The sequence below is a fragment of the Rhinocladiella mackenziei genome (genome assembly GCF_000835555.1).
Source record: "Rhinocladiella mackenziei CBS 650.93 unplaced genomic scaffold supercont1.2, whole genome shotgun sequence".
Taxonomy (NCBI): Eukaryota; Fungi; Ascomycota; class Eurotiomycetes; order Chaetothyriales; family Herpotrichiellaceae; genus Rhinocladiella; species Rhinocladiella mackenziei.
This window is the reverse complement of record NW_013550603.1, coordinates 4,536,557-4,558,075: the sequence shown is the minus strand read 5'-3', so window position 1 is coordinate 4,558,075 and position 21,519 is coordinate 4,536,557. Positions and strand designations below refer to the sequence as shown.

The 21,519-nt window shown below is 50.9% G+C and overlaps 9 protein-coding genes across 9 annotated transcripts; 5 read left to right on the top strand and 4 right to left on the bottom strand.

Annotated features, from left to right (window-relative positions):
* Positions 1 to 160: 160 nt before the first annotated feature.
* On the bottom strand, positions 161 to 1,132 carry Z518_03403 (uncharacterized protein; the record flags this gene model as incomplete). Its single annotated transcript, XM_013420428.1, has 1 exon — positions 161 to 1,132. The coding sequence occupies one exon, from the start codon at positions 1,130 to 1,132 to the stop codon at positions 161 to 163; it is 972 nt and encodes a 323-aa protein (XP_013275882.1).
* Positions 1,133 to 1,706: 574 nt separating this feature from the next.
* Positions 1,707 to 4,377, bottom strand: Z518_03402 (uncharacterized protein; the record flags this gene model as incomplete). Its single annotated transcript, XM_013420427.1, has 2 exons — positions 1,707 to 4,169; positions 4,219 to 4,377. The coding sequence occupies 2 exons, from the start codon at positions 4,375 to 4,377 to the stop codon at positions 1,707 to 1,709; spliced, it is 2,622 nt and encodes an 873-aa protein (XP_013275881.1).
* A 337-nt stretch (positions 4,378 to 4,714) lies between these two features.
* Z518_03401 (uncharacterized protein) lies at positions 4,715 to 5,326 on the top strand (the record flags this gene model as incomplete). The annotated part of the gene is made up of 2 exons (XM_013420426.1): positions 4,715 to 4,751; positions 4,800 to 5,326. The coding sequence occupies 2 exons, from the start codon at positions 4,715 to 4,717 to the stop codon at positions 5,324 to 5,326; spliced, it is 564 nt and encodes a 187-aa protein (XP_013275880.1).
* Positions 5,327 to 5,367: 41 nt separating this feature from the next.
* Positions 5,368 to 7,967, bottom strand: Z518_03400 (uncharacterized protein; the record flags this gene model as incomplete). Its single annotated transcript, XM_013420425.1, has 3 exons — positions 5,368 to 5,616; positions 5,670 to 7,768; positions 7,823 to 7,967. 3 exons carry the CDS (start codon positions 7,965 to 7,967, stop codon positions 5,368 to 5,370), a joined length of 2,493 nt encoding a protein of 830 aa, XP_013275879.1.
* Positions 7,968 to 8,682: 715 nt separating this feature from the next.
* Positions 8,683 to 9,705, top strand: Z518_03399 (uncharacterized protein; the record flags this gene model as incomplete). Its single annotated transcript, XM_013420424.1, has 1 exon — positions 8,683 to 9,705. The coding sequence occupies one exon, from the start codon at positions 8,683 to 8,685 to the stop codon at positions 9,703 to 9,705; it is 1,023 nt and encodes a 340-aa protein (XP_013275878.1).
* A 608-nt stretch (positions 9,706 to 10,313) lies between these two features.
* On the top strand, positions 10,314 to 11,781 carry Z518_03398 (uncharacterized protein; the record flags this gene model as incomplete). Its single annotated transcript, XM_013420423.1, has 6 exons — positions 10,314 to 10,697; positions 10,753 to 10,902; positions 10,952 to 11,068; positions 11,120 to 11,290; positions 11,352 to 11,506; positions 11,562 to 11,781. 6 exons carry the CDS (start codon positions 10,314 to 10,316, stop codon positions 11,779 to 11,781), a joined length of 1,197 nt encoding a protein of 398 aa, XP_013275877.1.
* Positions 11,782 to 12,168: 387 nt separating this feature from the next.
* On the bottom strand, positions 12,169 to 14,114 carry Z518_03397 (uncharacterized protein; the record flags this gene model as incomplete). The annotated part of the gene is made up of 3 exons (XM_013420422.1): positions 12,169 to 12,912; positions 12,963 to 13,059; positions 13,117 to 14,114. 3 exons carry the CDS (start codon positions 14,112 to 14,114, stop codon positions 12,169 to 12,171), a joined length of 1,839 nt encoding a protein of 612 aa, XP_013275876.1.
* Positions 14,115 to 14,984: 870 nt separating this feature from the next.
* Z518_03396 (uncharacterized protein) lies at positions 14,985 to 16,749 on the top strand (the record flags this gene model as incomplete). The annotated part of the gene is made up of 2 exons (XM_013420421.1): positions 14,985 to 15,089; positions 15,148 to 16,749. 2 exons carry the CDS (start codon positions 14,985 to 14,987, stop codon positions 16,747 to 16,749), a joined length of 1,707 nt encoding a protein of 568 aa, XP_013275875.1.
* A 1,393-nt stretch (positions 16,750 to 18,142) lies between these two features.
* Positions 18,143 to 20,954, top strand: Z518_03395 (uncharacterized protein; the record flags this gene model as incomplete). Its single annotated transcript, XM_013420420.1, has 2 exons — positions 18,143 to 18,257; positions 18,364 to 20,954. The coding sequence occupies 2 exons, from the start codon at positions 18,143 to 18,145 to the stop codon at positions 20,952 to 20,954; spliced, it is 2,706 nt and encodes a 901-aa protein (XP_013275874.1).
* Positions 20,955 to 21,519: the final 565 nt, after the last annotated feature.

Here is a 21,519-nt window from a genome sequence, read left to right as displayed (position 1 = left end):
AACGAAGCATTGAGGTCCGGACGAGGCTTAACACCTACAGAGGGTCGTAGAACGCAAAGGCGCCATTCTTACGGCAAAGCATTTCAACGTTGATTGCCGGTGGCATTACTTTCCCTATATATTCCTGTATTCTCTACCGACACGGTAATTCTTTTGCTCTTTAGAAACTCAGCATTGCTTTCACTCTATTTTCAAGCGCCCTCTTCGTCACACTTGCGTCAAACGCCATGGGCTCAAACGCATGCGGAACACCAGGGTAAAGATGAAATTCTGTACTGATATTCTCCTTCGCAATGCGCATGGCAAATTCCATATCTTCGTCACGGAAGAGATCGAGCTCGCCAACATCGATGTACGTCGGCGGTAAACCTGCCACGCTTTTCGCCCGCGCAGGGGCTGCATAAGGGGAGACATCGGCATCAGGCTTGCCCGCCTTATCCCCAAGAAGGGCTGTCCAGCCAGTAATGTTGTCCGTGTTCGTCCAGAACGCCAGGGGATCGATGGCTTCGTTGATGGTGAGATTCCTGTCGTCCAACATGGGGTAAATGAGGATCTGTTTGGCGAGCGGTGGCTGAAGATTCTTGTCGCGTGCCATCAGGGCCACGCCTGCCGCGATGCCTCCTCCAGCGCTCTCTCCAAAAACCGCGATCCTTGCAGGGTCAATGTTGAACTTCTTCGCGTTCTGGCTCAGCCAGACCAAACCGGCGTAGCAGTCCTGGACTAGACTGTCGTCTTTGCATTCCGGGGCAAGGCGATACTCCACGCTGAAGATGGGAATTGAGGTCTGCGACACCTGCAGCCGCAACCCTCTCTGAAACATCTCGACCGATCCCAGAATCATGCCACCGCCGTGGCAGTGAAGCATGGCCGGCGTTGGGGATGAAGGGTCCGAAGTTCCTGTCTTTGCAAAGCCATAGACAGAAAGCTTGTGGCCGTCGGGAGCTTCAACTTGGTACTCGGTTCGTTCTACATCCGGTACGTCTGGCAGACGGGCAAACATCGCACTCATTGTTACCGCCGCTACTTCTCGCCGGGCGTTGACATCGTGCAATGCGAGCTGGGGCCTGTTCGCCAGTGATGGAAGTAGTGGCTGGAGAGCAGCCAAAAACTCGGGTTCATATTGCAAAGGCATTGTGCTTTACGAGACAGAGTGAACTGGGATGATGATATGATGGATGAAGCTATAAGCGAGGACCTTGTTCTATGGGACCGTAGTGGAAAGCTAATATATTTATAAGCATATCCGCGATACATTTGGTACGGATGCCTGACTTGCCGAGATCGGGACGCACACTAGCACTCGGACATTTGGTCCCGTCGTTTGTTTGGTTCTTGGTCATACGAGGGATAGAAAATTTCAGGTTCGAAAGTCAATTTCGGGATGGGCATTGCTGATCGATGTGGCCGCTTGCCAACGTACGTCGATAAGATGGAACCATTTTATCTCCGGATTTGATGTCTCCAACCAGACGAAATCCTGATCCCAGCTAGCTGCCGGCCAACTGGAAGCGCTTACGTACGTACGGGTTGCTGAAAAATCCGGAGGCTGAAAAACAGAGGAAAATATCGAACTAGGCCTGAAGAAAGAAGACAATAGGCCCATATCAACAAGGCTGGCTGGTGGCTCCATCGCCTTCAGCCGAAGGCGGGCTCTTCTCAATCATTAGGTACTCTCTCATGCTCAAAAAGCAGACTGCCAGTCTATTCTATAACTTTGATCTGATCCCCTCTAGTCGAAATTTCACATCCTTGAGCGCCCTGGTCGTCGGTTTCCAATCATCAAACTGGGCCAATAATTCTCGGGCTTCGTTCTGGAGTTCTTTCTTCACATAGTCTTCTTCTAAGATTCCGCGCATCGCAAAAGGGAGAATGTAAGGATTCGCTACCGTGCCAGTGGTCCGTCTTTTTGTGATGGGGACGTCTTTAAGAGCACTGGTTTCCAGTGCAAAGGCAATTGCCAGGTCATAAACCGCATCGTCCTCGTATATGCGTGAGTGCCCTTCTCCCGTATACAGACTCCCGGCCAAAGGTAACGACAATTCTTTGATGAGTCCATGGTCGGGTACGCCCACATTGCGTAATTTCAATACAAATCCCACCAGGTGCGACAAAAAGTTGGGGGCATGAATCCGAGAGTCAATCAGAACGGCTCTGTATATGTGGGGATGAGTAATAGGCGCAAAGATCGACGACTCCATGGGCACCAGCTGGTCGTCAATACTGCCAATATATGTGAGTCGGACACCAAACTTCAAGGCCACTTCGATGGCGGCCAGATAATCCGTCGACACCTTGCTATCCGGATCGGAAAACTCGAAGAGCTCGCCCGCTGAGCCACTAATCCAGCGGGACTTGTACTCTTGAAAGGGTCCCATGTTAACTCCGGCCATGGCGCAGATACCCACCCGTGCCCCATTGATGCATCCAAATTGGATAAGCTTGGCCACCAGCATGATGGCCACAGGGACCCCTTGGCTGTGACATGCAATCATGACAAAATCTGATTTGCGGATCTCGTCAATCCAGTTGAGTAACAACTTCCACAGCAGCTCAACTCGTTCGGCGATCCGGCCTTCACCTTCAAGAGCTGCACTTTTGACCTCACAGTCATACCCGCGGCTTCTTGTCCACTTTCTGATACACTTCGCCGCCATGTCCGCAAATTTGATGGATGTTCCAGTGGGTTGGCCGATCACTGTTCGGATCAGTGGAGCGGGGAAATAACCGTGGACTCCGATGGCCAGTGCATTCTTTATCCGCGGAGGCTCTTTGACGACCGAAAGGTGTTTGAGCTCCGGCTCTTTGGTATAATACAGGAGTCTCGCGAGCTGTTGCAATATGGAAGGATGCTCTTCCGGACTGAGAGTGTCTTTGAGGTGTGGTAGGAGGAGATTCGATGTTTCCTTCTTCACTGGCGCAGGAGACGCAGTCCGCGGAGTTTCGACCTCTACCGGCTCTCTTGCAACGGCTACGGCAGTAGACGACCCAACCTTGGCCATGGAGCTATCCTGCTTTGTCGAAGCTTTCTTCAGTGGTTTGGGTATTGGCTCTTGCTCACTTGCGGCCTGTTTGTTTGTCGCAGGTTTCTGAACACTAGACTTTTTGTTCTGCTCCTCGTGCCCGGCAGATTTCTGAACACTAGGTTTTTTGCTCTGCTCCTCTTGCTCTGCAGATTTCAAGACCGGCTTTGCCGCTGAATCTTGTAGACTGATTGATGCTCGTTTAGGTCTACCCTGCGACGGCGTATCCGAGATTGCTATCTCACCGACATGCGGCTCGTCCTCTGTCTTGGTTGACGAGCCTTTCTTGTCTCGGGACCAGAAGACCCAGCCCGACGACTTGGTACCATCCCCAGGGAGTGGTGGGGGCGGTGACGTCTCCAGCGACGATGCTTGGGATGTTGATTTTGATTTAGGAGTACTAGGAGCGGGAATATCAAGATTCTTGGTTTGTTTCTTCGCCGGCTCGAGGATTTCGGTCATGTTGGGAGCTGAGGGTCCTGATGGAGGCTCTTCTTTCTTTTCATCTTTCTTTGCCGGTTTACTAGGAATATCACTGGTCCACATTTGGTACCAGCTTCGCTTATTACTTGGCGTCGAGGGAGGATCTTTCACCGGTTCGCTTCCTTCAGTCGGGGGGTTTCCATTTGTGACGTTGGGTGTTGCCGCGGGAATCTCAGCGGGAGAAGTTTGAGGTGCTTGTTCGGCTGGTGGTTTAGATACGGAACTCTCTTTTTTGGATAACCAGTTTAGCCAATTACCCGGCGATCCTTGTGGTTGATTAGACGTTGCGCAAGGCCGTTTGACTTGGGGTACATCCTTGGAAACGGGCTGATTCGGATCTTTCTTTTCAAAGGCTTGTTCCGATTTATCGGCCAGGGCCTCCTCTTTCGTCTTCCCGGACAGCTCCGATTGAGGTTTTCTCTTTCCAGGCGGTGTTGCAGCTTCTGGGGTGGCGTTGACAATGGTGGTGGCAGCGTTGGCGGGGAGTGATCGGCTGGATGCAGACTTTCCAAGGGTCATTGCCAAAGAAGGTGATCTTTGGCTTCTTGGTTTGTCCTGTATAATAGATACGGTCTCCGGAGTCGTATTAGATGTGGATGAGACACTCTCTTTCGCCATTTCTGTAAGAAGTGGAGCCTTGCGAGGCCATGTTCGGCTGATCCAGGACTACTCACTCCATCAGCCGTTGGTATACTTTAAGCATAGAATATCTTACCGATCGTGGTTCATTCGGCGGCGAGGTTGAAGGTTTCGCTGTCGAGGTAGCTGGCGGCGTGTTTGCCGGCAGAGGGACGTCCGCAGGCTGCCCTTGAGACAACTGAGGTTCTTCCCTCGGATTCGTTTTCTGGCGTTTCAATGGTCTTGAGGGCGCCATGAGCCCTTCAATTGGAGGTACAATGTCGCTAGGTGGCTGTATCGGCGCGTTATGCAAATCGGGAGGGCATGACGTGAGGTAACCAGGCTGTTGTAAGGTTCCAGAGTCTCTATATACAATGAAAGAGTCGTGTTGGGCGCTGCGGAAGGCTGGCAACTTGAATGTCATTTCATTTCCACCACTCAGGCAGCTACGTCACGCATGTGACTGTCAGCCCGCTGCACGACCAACCGAACCAAAAACTAAAACCCAATCGATTGCTCCACAAAAAAAAAATAGGTGTGAAAAAAAGGGCGTGTTAAAAAACTTCTCCCCGACTCAAGTCTCTGCTTGAACAATGGCAAAGACTGCGAAAGTCAAGAAAGACCCCACCAGTAAGAATACGCAATTTCCTTTTCGATTCTATACTGATTCATCCAAAGCAAATCCAAAATCGCGAGCCTCAAAGAGAGCCGCTTCCCCGTCCATTAACGTCGACGAATCCCTCAGGGACGCCCCTCGTGCTTCGGATGCTACTCCAATACTCTCTGCACGTCCAAATGGCGGGGTCACGAAGCTAAAGAGAAAACAGAAATCTCTGACGAGGGGACAACGACGAAGACACGAGAAAGGACTTGCAAGAGCAGAGGTTGTCCTGGACCAACTGGCCAAGAAGGTGGATGATGCCTCGTCCAGGCTCAGAAGGAGACGTGAAAGGAAAAGCATGTGGGACGAAGTAAACGGCACCGCCAAATTTGACAAAATGAAGGTGATTCTGAGTGACAATACGGAGCAGGTGGACGGTGACGAGTGGGAAGATGAAGCCATGGAGGCAGTCAAGAGTGAGGCGAAAGTTGTGGAAGACGTCAATGTGCCTACAACAGCGGCGGCAACCAAGCTGGTCGTTGTCGATCGAACGACTTCCGCGCCAATGACCGACGAGGAGGACGAGGCCGACAAGATAACGTGACCACCCGAAGCAGCGACTTCGAGCCCGCCATCCCCGGCCAATTATTTTCTCGGCCTCAATTGGGTGAGCATCCTTTCAATCTCCACCAGTTGCTGCCCATTGGCTTTATCTCGGAGCAATTCCAGAGAATTCATGTCCTTAGCTTTCAAAGCTTCCTCACCAGCTTTGACGATCATGCCGCACTTGATCCACATCTCAATCCGCTCGGCAGGTTGAAGGCCCGTGCATTTCGGGATGAACGAAGAAGCAAGACGTGTGTTGCCTGCCCCGAGAATTTCATTATAGAACGGCTGCAAACGTGTCAGGAGGAGAGCACCCCAGGCATGGTCACGTATTGACTCACCTCCCATCCGATGGGGGATTTCTTGTTCTTACCGATTTCCTCCACCTCCCCCCAGAGACGAGCTGCGGTTAAGGCACGAAGCCGAAGCCACCACCAAGTCTTCTCGGGGACTCTGAATTCGCTTTGGACCTTGGCTGCCCGTTTGCTGTGTCCAGACTGGATGAGTCGGAACATGGTTTCATTGACACTCAAACCGACGGAGCTCCCACTGCTATCGGTCATGTCCTTGTCCCATGCCTCTTGCATTTTCAGTAACTGACCAGCCTCCGCCAGGGCTTTGGTATGGAATACGGCGGTGGGATTCTTTGCATCCGTGAGCAATCTGGCAGCGAGTTTGAGTTTGTCAATAACAGCTTGAACCTGAGACTGTTGCATGGCCTCTTCGAGCAACAAGTTTGACCCTTCAACCGGTCGGTCGTCCTGATAGTACAGATCCTTGAGCAATTCCTTGTCTTGCGCTCTTGCTGAGCTTTCCACCAGTGCTGCCGCGACAGGTTTATTACTGATCGTGCGGAGAAAGGCGGCCAAGGGAAGTGTCTTCTTCAGGTGCAACAGGACAAAAAATACCAAATCAGGGTCTCCGGACTCGATTGCTTTGTTCAGAGCAATTTCATCTTCTTCCATGTTAAGCAGGAGTGGAACTTGTCTTCCTGCTCTTGGCTCATGGTTGAGCAGCGTGGTGGCCAGGTGGCTTCTGCCTTCATCATAGGCCGCTCGAGCAATTGTCTCGAAAGAAATACCATGCTTGCCACGTAAACGATCCACCACCATCTCTCGCATCGAATCATCATCGGCAGAGGATCCTCGAACCTTTTGGCTTGCCCAATGGACATAGATTCGGTTGAGTGGGAGATGGAGGAATTCGGACAGTTTCATCGCCAGGAGGTATTCTCGTCGATTGACCAATCGTGCAATCAGCCTCTCGGGCGTGAGTCTGATATATTGCTCGTAGGACATGTAAAGTCCGATGCGGTAGTCTCGAACCGCGTTCAGGACTCTCAGGTCGTCGCACATGTCGACAAACTCATCACTGCTGTAAAGATCCAAAACCGATTTTCCAAACGACGCGGCTCGGAGCAGTTGTTTCTGCAGGTTGGGGTTAAACTCATGGCCGGCTGCTCGAATGCATGTTTCCACTGCATCGGGCAAGAGAGGTTTGATGCGTTGTATGTTCTCATCCGCTTTCGGAGATCCTTTTTCCAGCAATTCGATCGAGTCCCACAGGACAGAAGCTGCCGAGGTTGACCCAAGCTTGAAGACCTCTTCCAGAGGATCTGGCACCTTGTGCAGAAATTCGCATGCTTCATTGGTGAGGAGTCGGACACCGTCAATGTCCGGAACAACGTGGACTTGGTCGTCGTAGTAGTATTTGGCGGCGGTGCCATTCGGTCCCACCATGTGAATCTCGTCTTCCCAGGCGAGGATCACGGAATCGTTTCCGCACCAGTAGATCTGAGTGGGTGTCGTCTTTGCCTTTGAGTCATATTCACTGTATGTGTGCTGGAAATCGCTTCCCACCACCCAAACTTTGCCGTCTTCTGTAAACAGTGCAGCAAATCGTCCATTGGGAGATACGCTGACGTGCTTGAAAGGGCCATCGGATAGACCTCTGTCTTCTGCCTCGGTGACGTCGACGACATATATGGTCTTGTGGACAGCGAGCAATACCTCGACGGATCTCGAAAGGGTGTAGGCCGGTGGAATGAGGGACCAGGAGTGAACGTCGCCTGCCGGCGCTGGGGCAAGGAGTCTGGGTCTTGGCTCCTCGAATGAAGAAACGGCTATCAAGGCATTATTGGCGAGTAAAGCGACGAATCCGTGAGACCAAAATCGACATGACTTGACGCCATATTCTTCAGCGCCATGGCCGAGCGAGAAAGGCTGAAAGTCGCCATGTAGTCCGAGATAGCAGTGCACCGTACCGTCCTCGGTTACCACCAAAAGCTTCTCATCGTCAGACCAGCCGAGACCTTTGATCGAACCTTTTTCCCAGTTGATGTTGCTTATGAGCTTCCCCGAGGACGAATAGATGTCGATGGTCGGCTTAGTGGATTGGCCCGTTCGATACCGTGCGATTTTTGTGGTATCTCTCCATAATGCTGGAACACATCCGCATGAGCATCACCAAAGAGCGGATGCCTGTGAGCACTTACCGAGAGCTCCACCATAAGACGCACCAGCTACCAGGTAGTTCTCAAGCTCGAGGTCCGGGTCGAAAATTGACTCATAGAGGGGGAGTTTTCGGTAGAATTGGTCGCCGATCTTTTCCCAGCCAGCTCTTGGGTTATTGTTGGTCATGGGGCCAGATTGTCCATGAGAATACGAAACCGTCTGCAGGAAGATGGTGATGATGAAGGGGAGAGGAGCCTGGTGAAGACTGTTCAACTGTTGTTTGTCGTTCCGCCAATTGAAACACTGCTTGGCTTAATTCTTGGCGTCACCTTTTTACTCACCTCCATGAACTGTTCAGCGCCAAACCGACCACCCCCAAAGACAGGTCGATCTGACACACCTCACAGCAGAAGGTGTTCGCGGATTTGGTGTCATCCCTGTGGCGCAGATGTATTCACCCTGTCGACCAGCGGGTTTGGCCCCCTTTTCGTTGAAGCACGTTCATGCGTGGGGCTACGACATGCCCGAACGCTTTTTCCCTGCAGCGATATTCTCTCTGGCAGATACTCCGACTAGCCACAGGGAGGTGGCTGTGAAGCTGGCGCAGTATGTCCAACCCTGGACAACGGGCAGGTTTGTACCGATCGAATCGCCCGGAGGCTACAAGTCGATACAACATCTGAGGCACAAAGTACGTCATGCACGTGGTCTCGTCGACTCCGAGATCTAGGCTCCTCCCCAGAGGGAACAATCATGACTCGACCTTCCCGCATCCCTTTATATTCAGTTCCATCTCCTAGTCGGCCCGTCCTACCCTCATACACATTTCATCGGTCCTCTGCTTTCGTTCCAAACTCTTCTCCGCCCTTAGAGACGACTCGTATTCACCAGCCGGGCAATTATGATTTACGCTCAAAATCCGTTCACGGCTCACCCTGAGGATAAAATATGGGATCCACATGCTACCTTTAGCATTATCAACCCGGATCGAGATGCTTTTACCTGCGTGGGCTACGCTCGCACACAGGGCCGCCGTTGTCGAAACCCCATTGATCAACATGATCGAAAGTTCGTGTACGATCTGCTTGATCGCATTTCATCATTGTCTCCCGGTAGCGGGGAAGTCGCAAAGCTGTTGCCACAAATTGCCTCCTTGTCACTATGTCGGCGTTGGCACAAGGATCAGGCCGACTCTATCGTGAGGAACTGGGCAACGAGAATCTCCATGCTGCCACAATCCCCCCCTCGAGAGGGAAAGACCAAAACAAAGGATAGAAAATCGAAAATATTCGAAGCGAGACCGGACCCGACTACCTTCTATCATTCTTCCTTCGAAGGTGGGAATCCGAAACAGCATGAAAGCGGCGCGAGAAACCAGAAGCAGCAGAGAGGAGAGCAACAACGTCCAGATCGGGAAAAGGAAGAACAGCAGAAAAGGGAACAGGAGGCGAAAGAACAAAAAAGGCGAGAAGAGGATGCTCGTGAAAAAATGCGAGAAAAGGCTCGGCAACAACGGGAAGAACGAGAGCGAGAAACAAGAGAGCAAGCAATGAGGGAACGACGAGAGTGGCAACAGGCATGGCATTCTTACGTTACGAAATGGACTACATTCAAACAAGCAAAGACGAAGCCCTCAAACCCCCAGCAAGCTCAGCAACTGATTCCTTGGCCTACCAAATCCGGCCGCTTCCGTGACTTGACGAAGTCGAACGTCATGACCTTCTATCGAAACGCTTGCCCTGATGCGGGTACACCGGCCATGTCTAAAGCCATGCGGGCCGAGAGCTTGAAGTGGCATCCTGACAAAATGTCCATACTCTATCCCTCATGCGAACCCGGTGCTGCTGACAAGGAGGTCATATTGATGATCTGCCGAGTGGTGCTCGGATTGAAGGAACAAGCAGATGCTATGAGAGCGAGATGATCGGATCATGGAACGAAATGTCATACTCCAAACCCGACAAACTACCTCTCCGTCAGCCGAAATGGAAGGAGCAGGAGAGAACCTCTTTTCCTTCTTGTCGTCACGACTGCCTCAACTGCCGTCTCCTGTGTACCCAGTATCGCTACAGCCTCGTTTGCGTCTAGCTTCCGCCTGGGGGCACTCTGACACTGAGATTCTTCTCTCCATCGAGAGATAGTTATACCAAGTATAAACTTTTATCAAATAGTGACTCGAAGCTAAGGGTGAAAGGGTAATAGTATTAGAGGATCTTGAGAAATATCAAAGCTAGTCAGGATTTTCACAGTATTGACCACAAAGGCATACGTGATCGGCGGTTCGCCAATGGCACAGCGACTCCTTGCAACGCTGCTTTTGAGAACCCATGTCGGTGGGCCACGTGACCCATCATCGTCGGTGTCCGCATCGCACCGTCGTCGCCAAGGCGTCAGGTTCTTCAATCGAAAGTTGGTCTCGATCTGTATCTTAGATGCTCTTTATCACGTTGGATGCTGTCCTAACCACGACGGTGGACCGTTGTGGGGCACTGGCATACTAATGGGTGACCAAAGAACGATCAGTCAGCCTAAATGAATAAGAATGACAGATTCAAACCCTCCTACAAATCGGATGATATGGAGACCCAAACGTTCCTGGACCGGGTGGAGGACTTGACTGATCTAGAGCTTGCCATTCTCCTCAGTCTCATAGCTCAGCATCATTGCCTCATTGAAGCGCAGGATGACTATTTGGACGATGTGGCTTCAGAACTTGCCTTGGTGTGGGCTCCCCCTCAAACGCAAACTAAGCCAGTGCTCACGCCACTCCAGATCGTGAGAGACATATTCAAACTCTCATACATCATCCTTGATCGAGAAGACCTGCAATCTGTTGACAGATTTGGCGACGCCATCCTAGACGACAACTGCGAGTTTGGAGATGACCTAAGTGAACATGACAACGATGCCGATGATGTGTGGACCCGGCGTTCCTTGATACCCTGCCTGTCGATGGCTGATGGATTACCAGGCCAGCGTTCTTCATTCCACAGTGACGTTCCGGACGGCACCATCGAGCCACACAGAGCCATCAAAGTTGGACAGCAGAAGAGTGGTGAACGTAGTCATTGCGAAGGAATTCAACTACGCTCATGAGGACGTGCAGATTCAAGTTCTCGAGGTAATGATACTATTCACACATCCTCCAATGACCCTAACGTCTCGCACAGCTCATTCGAAAGCGGAGAATATATAGCCGAACGACTGTTCATCTGGCACCAAAAGTATTCCTCTTTCTTCCCATTGTCACGACCTCTTCAAAGCATGTTAGGCTCAACAGACATCTTGTATGGTTGATCTTCATTTACCATCCTATGTCCAGGGCCTAATGTCTGTAGAATGACCGGATCTTCATGTCCCATTCGCACAGCCCAGATGACGGCTTTCCCAATCTCGAAGAACTTGCGTATGCCGACAAGTCCGACGATGACGACTCTGCGGATTCATATTCTCCATCTCCCAATATGAGACGCCAGACCATAATTGCGAGTCGTCGAATCGATAAAAAGGTTGGCATGGGCTCCTCTGATTGGTTCCCAAAACGACATTGGCTAATGAAGGTAATCCTAGTTGATCGAACAACTTCGCCGTCAAGGCCAAGCAACAACCATCACTCCCGAGATTCGAAGATATCTCCAAGATGTCGTTGCATTTCTGCGAATGGAAAGAGGTGTTGACGGTGGCGTCACCCCGTATGCGACGACGTTATTTCTCACTCTGGCAAAGTCAGCCCCCTCACATCAGAAGACTAAGCCCGATGTGCTAACTTGGCATGGGCAGATATCTCGCACCATTCCAGGGAATAGACTATGTGACGCCCTCCTTGGTTGCGTTGGCCGCGAACAAGATATACCCACATCGGATCATCATAGCCACTCCAGATCGGGAGCGCAGTGCCCAGTACGGGACTGATCTAGCTTCGGCGCAAGATCTGGTACAAGATCTGGATCCACACAAGGTGATCCAGAATGTGCTTGAGACTGTGGAGTGCCCAATATGATCCAAGGAGCATGAGGGCGCATCATGTCCTGTACCAATCTTCTAGTGAATTGAAAAGTCAATTTGGAAGAACACGCATGCATTTTCATGATACGCTCGCTCACACACCGACATCGCTAATGGTTACAACCTTCGTCTTTAGGCTCCGTCTCTTATCATTCGCCGTCAAGGCCAAGTTTCTCCCAGATTCGTCTATCGACAGATTAAAGAACATGAGGCTGAAATGATGTTGGCGTAATCGCCCTGAAACTTTTCGTCTGCCCTCCCAGCCGGAGGAACTGTAGCCCTAATGCAGTCCGGGTTCTTCATGACGTTTGGTCGAAGCTTCACAAGCAAAAATTGCCACCATTCAAGAATGCACCATCAACTTTTGCGTCATATACCCAGGTCATACCGTGCCAGATCCATTTTCTTCCGTAATTTCTGGGATTCCGGGAACGACTAATTGTCTCGCACCCGATCTGCCAGCACTGCCATCAAAAACAAAGGGTCCCGCATTATTGCGAGGGGTTAGTGGTCCTTCTCCCGCAATGACCTGTTCCGCATCGGGAGTTTGGGTTCTGGTCCGTTGATGTTCGAGATGGGCATGCATCCCATCCTCATCCGGTTGATCAGGTATGCCGAGGTTGCCATTCATGGTACGTAGTTCGGGCGAAGCTGGGTTTGCCGCTTGTCGTCGTGCCAGAAGTCCTGAAGTTCTTAAGGGTGTCAGCGACGGAGAATCATCGCTGGAGGCTTCAATCGGATTCGAGATGGTCACGGGAGGATGCTCCGGAATGGGGTCTGTCGTGACAGTGGTTCTTTCAGCTTCTGTATCATTTGCAGCATCTGAGTCGACTATAGCTGGTTCGCCCGTCACCTGGCCATTCGTCTCAGCATCGGCCGTGGAATTGGTTTGATTACTCGTATCGACATTTGGATGAGTCGTTTGATTCTCTTGATCGTCCGTGTTTTCCATCCATTCATCGATATCTGATTGGGCGATGTCTACATCTGCTGTCAAATCTGAATACGCTCGGCAATTAGGACATTGAAATTGTGGATAAGTGCTGTTTTTGCCTTCCAATAAGGGCCGAATGCATTTGTAATGCCAGACATGAGCGCATGGAGCGACAAATAAGGCCTGACAAGGCTGGGGATTCTGTCAGTCCCAGGAGGAGCGTGCAACCAGAGTGAACATACCAAGACGGAACCAAGACAGATAGAACATTCGCCACTATTCGCGTCCGCCGACGGCTGATCTTTGGCCAGACTTTGTAGTTGCTGGTGTCTACTTTTGCTATAACACTCTCAGCTTTTGGCATGGATGGAGTCCAGGAAAAAATTAAGGGCGTACTTGAAGTTGTTCGGCTTCTTTTGCCATGCGCGATTGCATTCAATCCTGATCTTGACACATCGAAAGATCATTTCTTCACCCCCTCGAAAATCAATACCCAGCTGAACGATATCGCCATCTTTGATAGGGAATAGTCTGGACTCGGTGTTGGGCTGGCTCAGCCTGATATGATTGAGGAACGTCCCGGATGAGCTTGCCACATCTTTGATCTGCCATTGACCATCCAAGAAACTAAATTCACAGTGTTTGCGACTGACCACCTTGGACTTGAAGCCCACCGGGGCATCCGAAGGTGTAGAGGGATTGGCGTGGGGAACTCCTTCACGCTCAGAATATCGACCGACTCGAATTATGGAATGCTCGCTCGGTAGTGTTCGTGAAATGGGGGCAAAAGTGAGAGACGGTCTCCCATTTCGAAGTTCCTGGTGAGGGAAGAAGCGGATAGTCGGTAACTGATGCTTCGATTCACCATCTGCTTTCTCCTCTCTCGTGCCAGATGTACTAGGTGTCTTGGAGTTGGTTCTTGGGTTGGCCGGCGTCGACGTGGGCTCAGCCTCCGCACTTTCCCCCTGCAAATTACTCCTGGTGTTTCTCTGTAACGTCGAAGTCCGGTGTCTTGCCATCTCGTCGGTGTTATGTTGTTCACTAGCGCCTGCACCCGAATCCGTTGGTGGTGGAGGAGAGGACGATCTTGTATTCCTGTCGGAGGGAGGGTTTGGACGACCGTCGGAGGCTAACGGACTTGTCGGTTCGTTTGGGCGTGAATGACTACTTCTTCTTCTGCTGGAAGTAGTGGAGGGATCTGGTCGATTCTCGTTGCAGCTGGAGGATCTCTGGAAGTAGTGTCTCGGAGATCGAGAAGGCTCGGTAGAGCTGCTTCCGCCAGACGAACGATTATGGGAGAGTGCACGAAGGTAACTCAAACCTCGGCGTCGAGAAGTGGTTCGATTCAAATCTGCACCTGCTGGGGAGGTGACAACCCCAGTCGAAGATATCATGGATCAAACGCGGAAGTGGAGGAGGTGGTCGTGTTCTGGAGAGTGAAACCAAGGGGGGGGATGCGACAGCCGCTGCGGCAGGCGGCCACGGGGAGTGGCAGCTACAAGAAGCCGCGTAGGAAGGACAGGCTGTACAACAAAGCTGCTTTCTGGTCGTCTCCTTGTGGGGACTTGGTATTTTTGATAAAAAAAGGATGGGTTCTTGTCCGTGCCCGTTGCCGTAGTCCTGCCTAGCCAATATTGCGGCTGTGACTTTGTTCCAATCCCCTATGGGCCAGACCCAAGGCTTGATGGACGGCAAGACGCACGCAGTCAGAGAATAATGGAAGGGGAGTGTAGAACGGAGGACAGGATGTGTACGTTGTTCGGAACGAAACTGGATATTCGAGAATGGAGACTAAAACAGGGGGATGTGTGTCTTACGGGGACCGGCGCAGCCTGATTGGTACTCTAAACTCTTTCGGAGCGAGAGGAAGAATGAACTTTATGATATAAGATCAAGAGGAATAGAAGTAGGACCAGGCAACAAAGTGGATTCGGTTCCCATCCCCGTGTCCTTCTGCTCTTAACTTAGTATCTGACGATGATGGGGGCTGTAAACATCGATGTCACCAGCGTCGAACCTCCATAAGTCGCGCATTTCATCACCGCCCTGGTTCTCGATTTCATGCCCCTTGTCCTCCTGACCTTATCCGCCGACCTCCCATCCCGCATCACGCCGATATCCACACGACTATCTAACTGCGGCCAAGCTTTTACCTGTTGCTGTTTTGCCTGCGGATCAGATCCAAGCCATATCTCCAAACTCTTCCTAATTCCTTCTAACACCAAGATAACCTGTCTTTATCCCACCCTCCGACCGCAGTCAGCATGCGCCCTGCGGCAGTAAGGGCCCTGAGGAACTCACGGAGAACTCTGAAGCCCTCCAGGCCATTGACAAGGAAATATGCTACAGTAAAAATTCCTCTGCAAAAAGTGAGTCTGGCCATGAATAATCACGAGACATTTCATCTGACCAGCCTGCGCCCATTAGGATCCTGTTGAACTAGACCACATTACAGAATTGCCAAATGGAATCCGAGTCGCTACCGAATCATTGCCAGGCCCTTTTGCCGGGGTGGGAGTTTACATCGATGCGGGCTCAAGGTACGAAGATGAATCGCTGCGCGGAGCCAGTCACATTGTCGATCGGCTAGCCTTCAAGTCAACCAAATCCAAAAGCGGAGATCAAATGCTAGAAGCCCTAGAGTCTTTGGGAGGCAATATTCAATGCGCCTCCTCGAGGGAAGCGCTGATGTATCAATCTGCAACTTTCAATTCAGGTGTCCCCGATACGATCGCCCTCCTCGCAGAAACCATACGAGAGCCGCGAATCACAGACGAAGAAATTTCGCAGCAAGTAGAAATCGCCGGGTACGAAATTTCCGAAATATGGTCCAAACCCGACCTGATCATTCCTGAGCTCATGCATATGGCCGCCTACAAGGACAACACGCTGGGACATCCCCTGCTCTGTCCCCGAGAAAGATTACCCTACATCACAAAAAGTCTGATTGAAAAATATCGACATATATTTTTTCGGCCGGAGCGCATGGTGGTGGCTTTCGCTGGTATCCAGCATGAAGAGGCGGTTAAGCTTACGGAACAGTACTTTGGGGACATGACACGAGTCGAGGATTCCTCGTCGGAAATCAGCCGACAACCATCCGTACCTGAATTACCGCCCTCGAACGCACAGTTTCAACATTCTCAACCCCCCTCTGTAACGAGCAGAATTCTCTCCAAGATCCCCGGATTCAACAGTTTCTCGACGTCTGCGCCTCATCAAGCAACCGTCTCGCCATTAGATCCCTCAGTGATTCAACCCCCACCCGAATCACTCCTCACACAGTCATCTCACTATACAGGTGGATACCTGGCACTCCCGAAACTCCCTGCACCTCGAAACAGTCTTTCAATCCCGCTGTCCCATGTCCACATCGCCTTCGAGGGCCTGCCGATATCTTCAGACGATATCTATGCTCAAGCCACACTTCAGACTCTGCTCGGAGGGGGCGGGTCATTCTCGGCCGGCGGACCAGGGAAAGGCATGTATTCACGCCTCTATACCAACGTCCTCAATCAACACGGATGGGTGGAGAGTTGTGTCTCCTTCAACCACAGCTACACTGATAGTGGGCTTTTTGGAGTAGCTGCCGCTTGCGAACCTGGCCGAGTCGGCCATATGGTCGACGTGGTGTGCCGAGAACTGCAAGCACTGACCTTGGAGTCCGGCTTCCCAAGTCTGCAGGTCGCCGAGGTCAATCGAGCCAAAAATCAACTCCGCTTCAGCCTATTGATGAATCTCGAGTCTCGACTGGTGGAATTGGAGGATCTCGGCAGACAAGTTCAGGTACATGGACGAAAGGTGGGGGTCAAAGAGATGTGCGAAAAGATTGATGCCGTGACGGTTGCTGATCTGAGACGAGTGGCGACACAAATTTTCACTGGCCAAGTGGATAACAAGGGTCATGGAACTGGAGCGCCGACGGTCGTCATTCAGGAAGGGGAAGATCCCAACCGCAGATGGACCAGACAGATATCATGGGAAGATGTACAGTCACGGATCGCCAGGTGGAAACTAGGAAGGATGTAGACTTTATTTTGAGAGCTCGACATCAGGTATGTATACCTCTGGATTTTGTACTACAATCTATCCGCCTTCAGGCCTACATTTGTATGCGAGAGGAACACCAAAGGAAAGTGTTATTAGAACTGAAGCTGGGGCACTCCAGGAATCCATCTAGGCTAGTGGAAAAGATGCATATAGGGAACCCTCCATTCAAAGTCATCCTCTCTCCGTTTTCTTGTCAAGGTCATCGAACATCAGCAGCCACTCCTACATCTCATCCCTCAGTACAACACACCCAGCGTCAATCACATTATCAGCAACTATTCTAGCGACGTCGGCTCTCATTTTCTCAGTATCTGATTGTGTCATTGGAGCCCCCATCATCTCTACCTCACATGTTTCAATCTTGTTCCTTCGTCTCTTCAAGGCATGTCGTACACTACGCCTCCTGTTTGCAGAGTCGTACGACCAAGTTCAGGATTCTGCCCGCTCTAACTCTACAGTCACCCATGTTACCGCCATCTTGGAATCTCAAAGGATCATGGATAGGCCGATGTCTCTATACCATCTTATGCAGCAAAGATTGTGCTGGCGGGCCCCTTGCCTTCAATACTACCAAATTAGAAGTCGGCTGGTCTAGCAGCCCAGACTCAAAATCCCCTTAAACCCCGAATCTATGATATCCTGTATTAATGGGGATTTTGACATATGGAAAGGCAAAACTGTGGCAAGATGAGGGGGGGATCGGAGGACATTCGTACAACGTGGCGGGGGACCTGTTCAAAAAATGGTGTACGTGATGCCATATCGGACCCGGGAGATGGAGCCTCGAAGCAAGAACCAAGATCAAGAACCTTCAACCATGAGTCGTTATATCTCTTATTTGGAGAACGTCAATGACTCCTTGTTTTCACGGACTCTGCCTTCGAGAAGAAACTCAACAATTTCATCCTGAAGAGAATGAGCAATTTGCAGTAAGGCTGTCGGTGGCGGAATTGTGATCCTTTTTGGGAAGGTATGAACATATCCTCGGTCAGCTTTCGAACGTCTCGTACGCTCTCAATCCTCAACAATGAGTGTCCTCCGCGGCTTTTGGATTGCTGACGTATGTGATAGCTACGGCCAAAATGCGCTTCCGGTTCCCTGCATGGTATAAACGACGACTTCCGAAATGTGGTAAACCCCAAGCAATTGCGATTGTGTAGCTTCTACGAGACGCGTGGAACAATCAGCTCGAGGTTGATTGTGGAGCAAGATTCAGCAGTTCTAGGGTATCCAGGCGAGGATGTTAACATGATCTTTGCGGGTCATCGGGGCATCTGCAAATTCAAAAGCCGGGAAGACGAAAATTATATAACGATAAAGAATATGTTGTTGACTATCGTCAAAGACCTGTCGGCAGGGTTTGAGGAGAATGATGGCGGGGACGAGATTGACCAAATGTTTACTCCCCGGAGTCAGATCTCGAGCAACAGCGCGAGAGGCAGGCCCAGGGCTCTTGCAAATGGATCGAGCATCGGGCCGCATTTCAGGTTTGGAAGAATTGTGATCGGACTGGTGCTGGGCATAGCGTTCAAACGACCTCAACAACCAACAGAGGCGGCAACTGCAGTATTTATTGGCTGACGGGGAAGCCAGGAGCCGGAAAATCTGTGTGCGCGGCGCATGTCATTAGACACTTACAGTCCGACATAAGGCGTCATCAATACTGGATCATCGATGCACTTGATGAATGCTTTGCTGTCGAACACCGGTTTTTCAAACAGCTAGCGAACCTCGAGTGCGCTTTCGACCTCAGAATCTTTGTGACCAGCCGTTCGACACCAAAGCTAGAAGGTCACTTCAAGTACCTCAAACAGAAAGTCGACGTAGTGACAGACTCTATTCAATACGTTGATACCCAGGCTGATATGAGGCTTTATCTTGATTCTCATCTAGACGATCTTCCAGTTGACGATCCTGCTGAGCGCTCGGTGCTGGTGGACAAGATGCTAACAAAAGCAGACGATTGCTTCTTATGGTTGAGCCTTGTATATCAGGAGCTTGAGGGGGTATATTCGAAGAAGTCGATTGCCAGAGTGCTCGATGACATCCCACAGGGGATGTCGGAGCTTTACGAACGCTCTTTTCGGACCATCTGCCAAAATAAAAAGGAATCTGAGCTCACTCAAACCCTGTTCATGTGGTCATTATGCAGCACAAGGCCCCTGAAATTACCAGAACTCCGAGATGCTTTGGGCAGATACGGAGATCAAGATGTTGGCAATCTCCGGCGCACTGTTGAAGACCTTTGCGGCGGTTTGCTCCTGGTTGACAAGAATGACGGCATCCAGCTAGTCCATTCTACCACCCGCGAATTTCTCCTCGGTGCACTAGGTTCTGAGTTTGGTTTCAAGCGCGTAGAAGGTCATGAGATGATTGCGCTAGTATGCTTGAAATGCATGGGCAGAGAAATGATTCCCCCAACCAGACGACTTCTAAAGGGGAGTGAAGTCGAGCGAAGAAAAGCCCGGACGGCTTTTTCAAGTTACGCGAGCGTAGCCTTTTCCGAGCACATTGCCGCATCTTCCTCGATATCCAACAAGCTGCTCAAGCCTATTTCAGACTTCTTGTCGAAGAACGTTTCTGCTTGGATTGAGCATGTCGCTCTGGAACAGCCCTCCTTGTACTGGATCCGTCTCGTTGCGAAATTTGGTCGTAACCTGCAAAGCACTCCGAGGTCCATTTTCAATTTGATACCGTCGATCGCACCGAAACAGTCTCGTTTGTTTCAGCAAACAACCGGTCAGCCTCGATGGGTTGAATTGGTTGGTCCAGCGGCTGCTTCTTGGGATGACTGCATATCTATCATCGAATTCCGAGACACCTACGGGCTTTCTCTGGCATGCAGCGGGAGCGCGTTTGCCATAGGGATGAGGAACGGGCTGATCAAAGTATACGATCGATCCACATGTCAAGAAAGATTTTCAGTACGGCACAGAATCCATGACGGAGCTTCTATAAGTGTTGTTGGCCCCAAAAAGGGGCAAGCAACGCCTGTGAGGCTGTTAGCATTTGATTCTTCGGAAACAAGGTTCGCCTCCGCAAGTCACCAGTCGGTTTGTCTGTGGTCCATGAACGCAGAGCTGTTGACCACGTTTCGAATTTCTGAGTTCCTCGTCACTCTCACATTTTCGATTGACCAGAGAGAACTGATCGGAGTGAGTCGGTCAAGTCGAGTTGTCAGGTGGAAAGTTTATGAGGAAGACAACATGCTGTCGGTTGCCGGTTGCCACGCCAGACACCCCGCAACTGGCAACACCGTCCACCATAACTCAGCTCTTCTTACTAAGTACCCCATCGCAGCTACCATTTCCCCTGACCAATCCTTGCTGGCACTCTTGTATCGGGGCGAGCCAATTTACTTATGCAGCCTTGAGGATAACACCGTCGTGGGCCAGTGCGGTAGAGATGTGGGTTCAAAATTCCCGAACATCTCCGTGCAAACGGCGCTTTTCAACCCAAACCCAGATTTAAGATTACTGGCTATCGCGTATCAGGACGGGGAGCTGTCCGTTTACGACGCCTGGGCGCATAAAGAGCTTATAAGCGTCGACGGTGACGCGTACTTGCTTGCATCCACACCGGACGGCCGGACTTTGGGGTCTGGAAACACTCGAGGATCAATCAGTCTTTGGGATTTTGAAACGCTGTCGTTATTGTACCACATAAGGAGTGGCATCGATGAAGTCAGAACTTTGGCATTTACTGGAGACGGTCTCCGTGTTGTGGATATTCGCGACAACAAAACAAAGGTCTGGGAACCGATTGCTCTAGTACGCCGATCAGTGGACGAAGATGCAGGCGTCAGTGACGCATCGGCTTTAGAAGGCCCTGTCGTGGGCTATAATGAAGAGACTGTGTCGATCACAGCCGTCTGTTCGGATGACGTTGGAGACTTTGTCTTCGCAGGACGTAGTGACGGCTCGGTGGTAGTATACAACGTTCGAACCGGCCTGTTCCACACAGAGCTCTATGTCCACTCTGGAAATCTGCTTATAACAGCAATTACTTTCCGGAGAGGCGTGATTGCGACTGCTGATATTGGTTGTTGCGTCATAGTTCGGACATTGCTGGAAAACAATAAAGGTGGAAAGCCTTCAGCTAGTCCTGAAAATGTCAGAGCCCGTTCGACAGCTTCTTTTGAACCCCAACGGATCTCATCTCCTCATAGTAACTGCGACCATTGACACAGTCTGGAATTTGCAAACACGCCAGAAGACTGCTGAACGCGCCCATTGCGAATCGATGTTGACTGCAACACGAAGGTGGACAACGACAGGCGACAGTTTCTTATCTTTCATGTGCAGCGGACCGCTCCAACTGTATACATGGGATTCGCTCCAGGAGGTGGACAGCGCATGGTTGGAAATCACGGCCGACGCAGACGATGTAAGTGCCGCCAGCTCTGTACAAGAAATCTCAGCGGATCAATCTGGGGAACACGTTGTCGCCTACCTTGCTCCTTCCAACAGGGTATCGAAGGCCCACATAGTGGTATGGACGACTCCTTTTACGAGTTCTATACCTGCCACACCTCAGGGATCTCATCTGCCTTCATTCAGGCTTTCTGAGGAAAGCGTCAGAGTATTTGTCGGTATCTACTCGGACCTGATTATCTTCCTTGATCACGAGCTTTGGTTATGTTCGGTAAATCTCAAAGAATTAACGAGGATTCAACGTCATTTCTTTATCTCACCAGACTTTCTTAATGGTCCCACAGATGTCAAACCAATAGTTACGTCGTATGGTCGT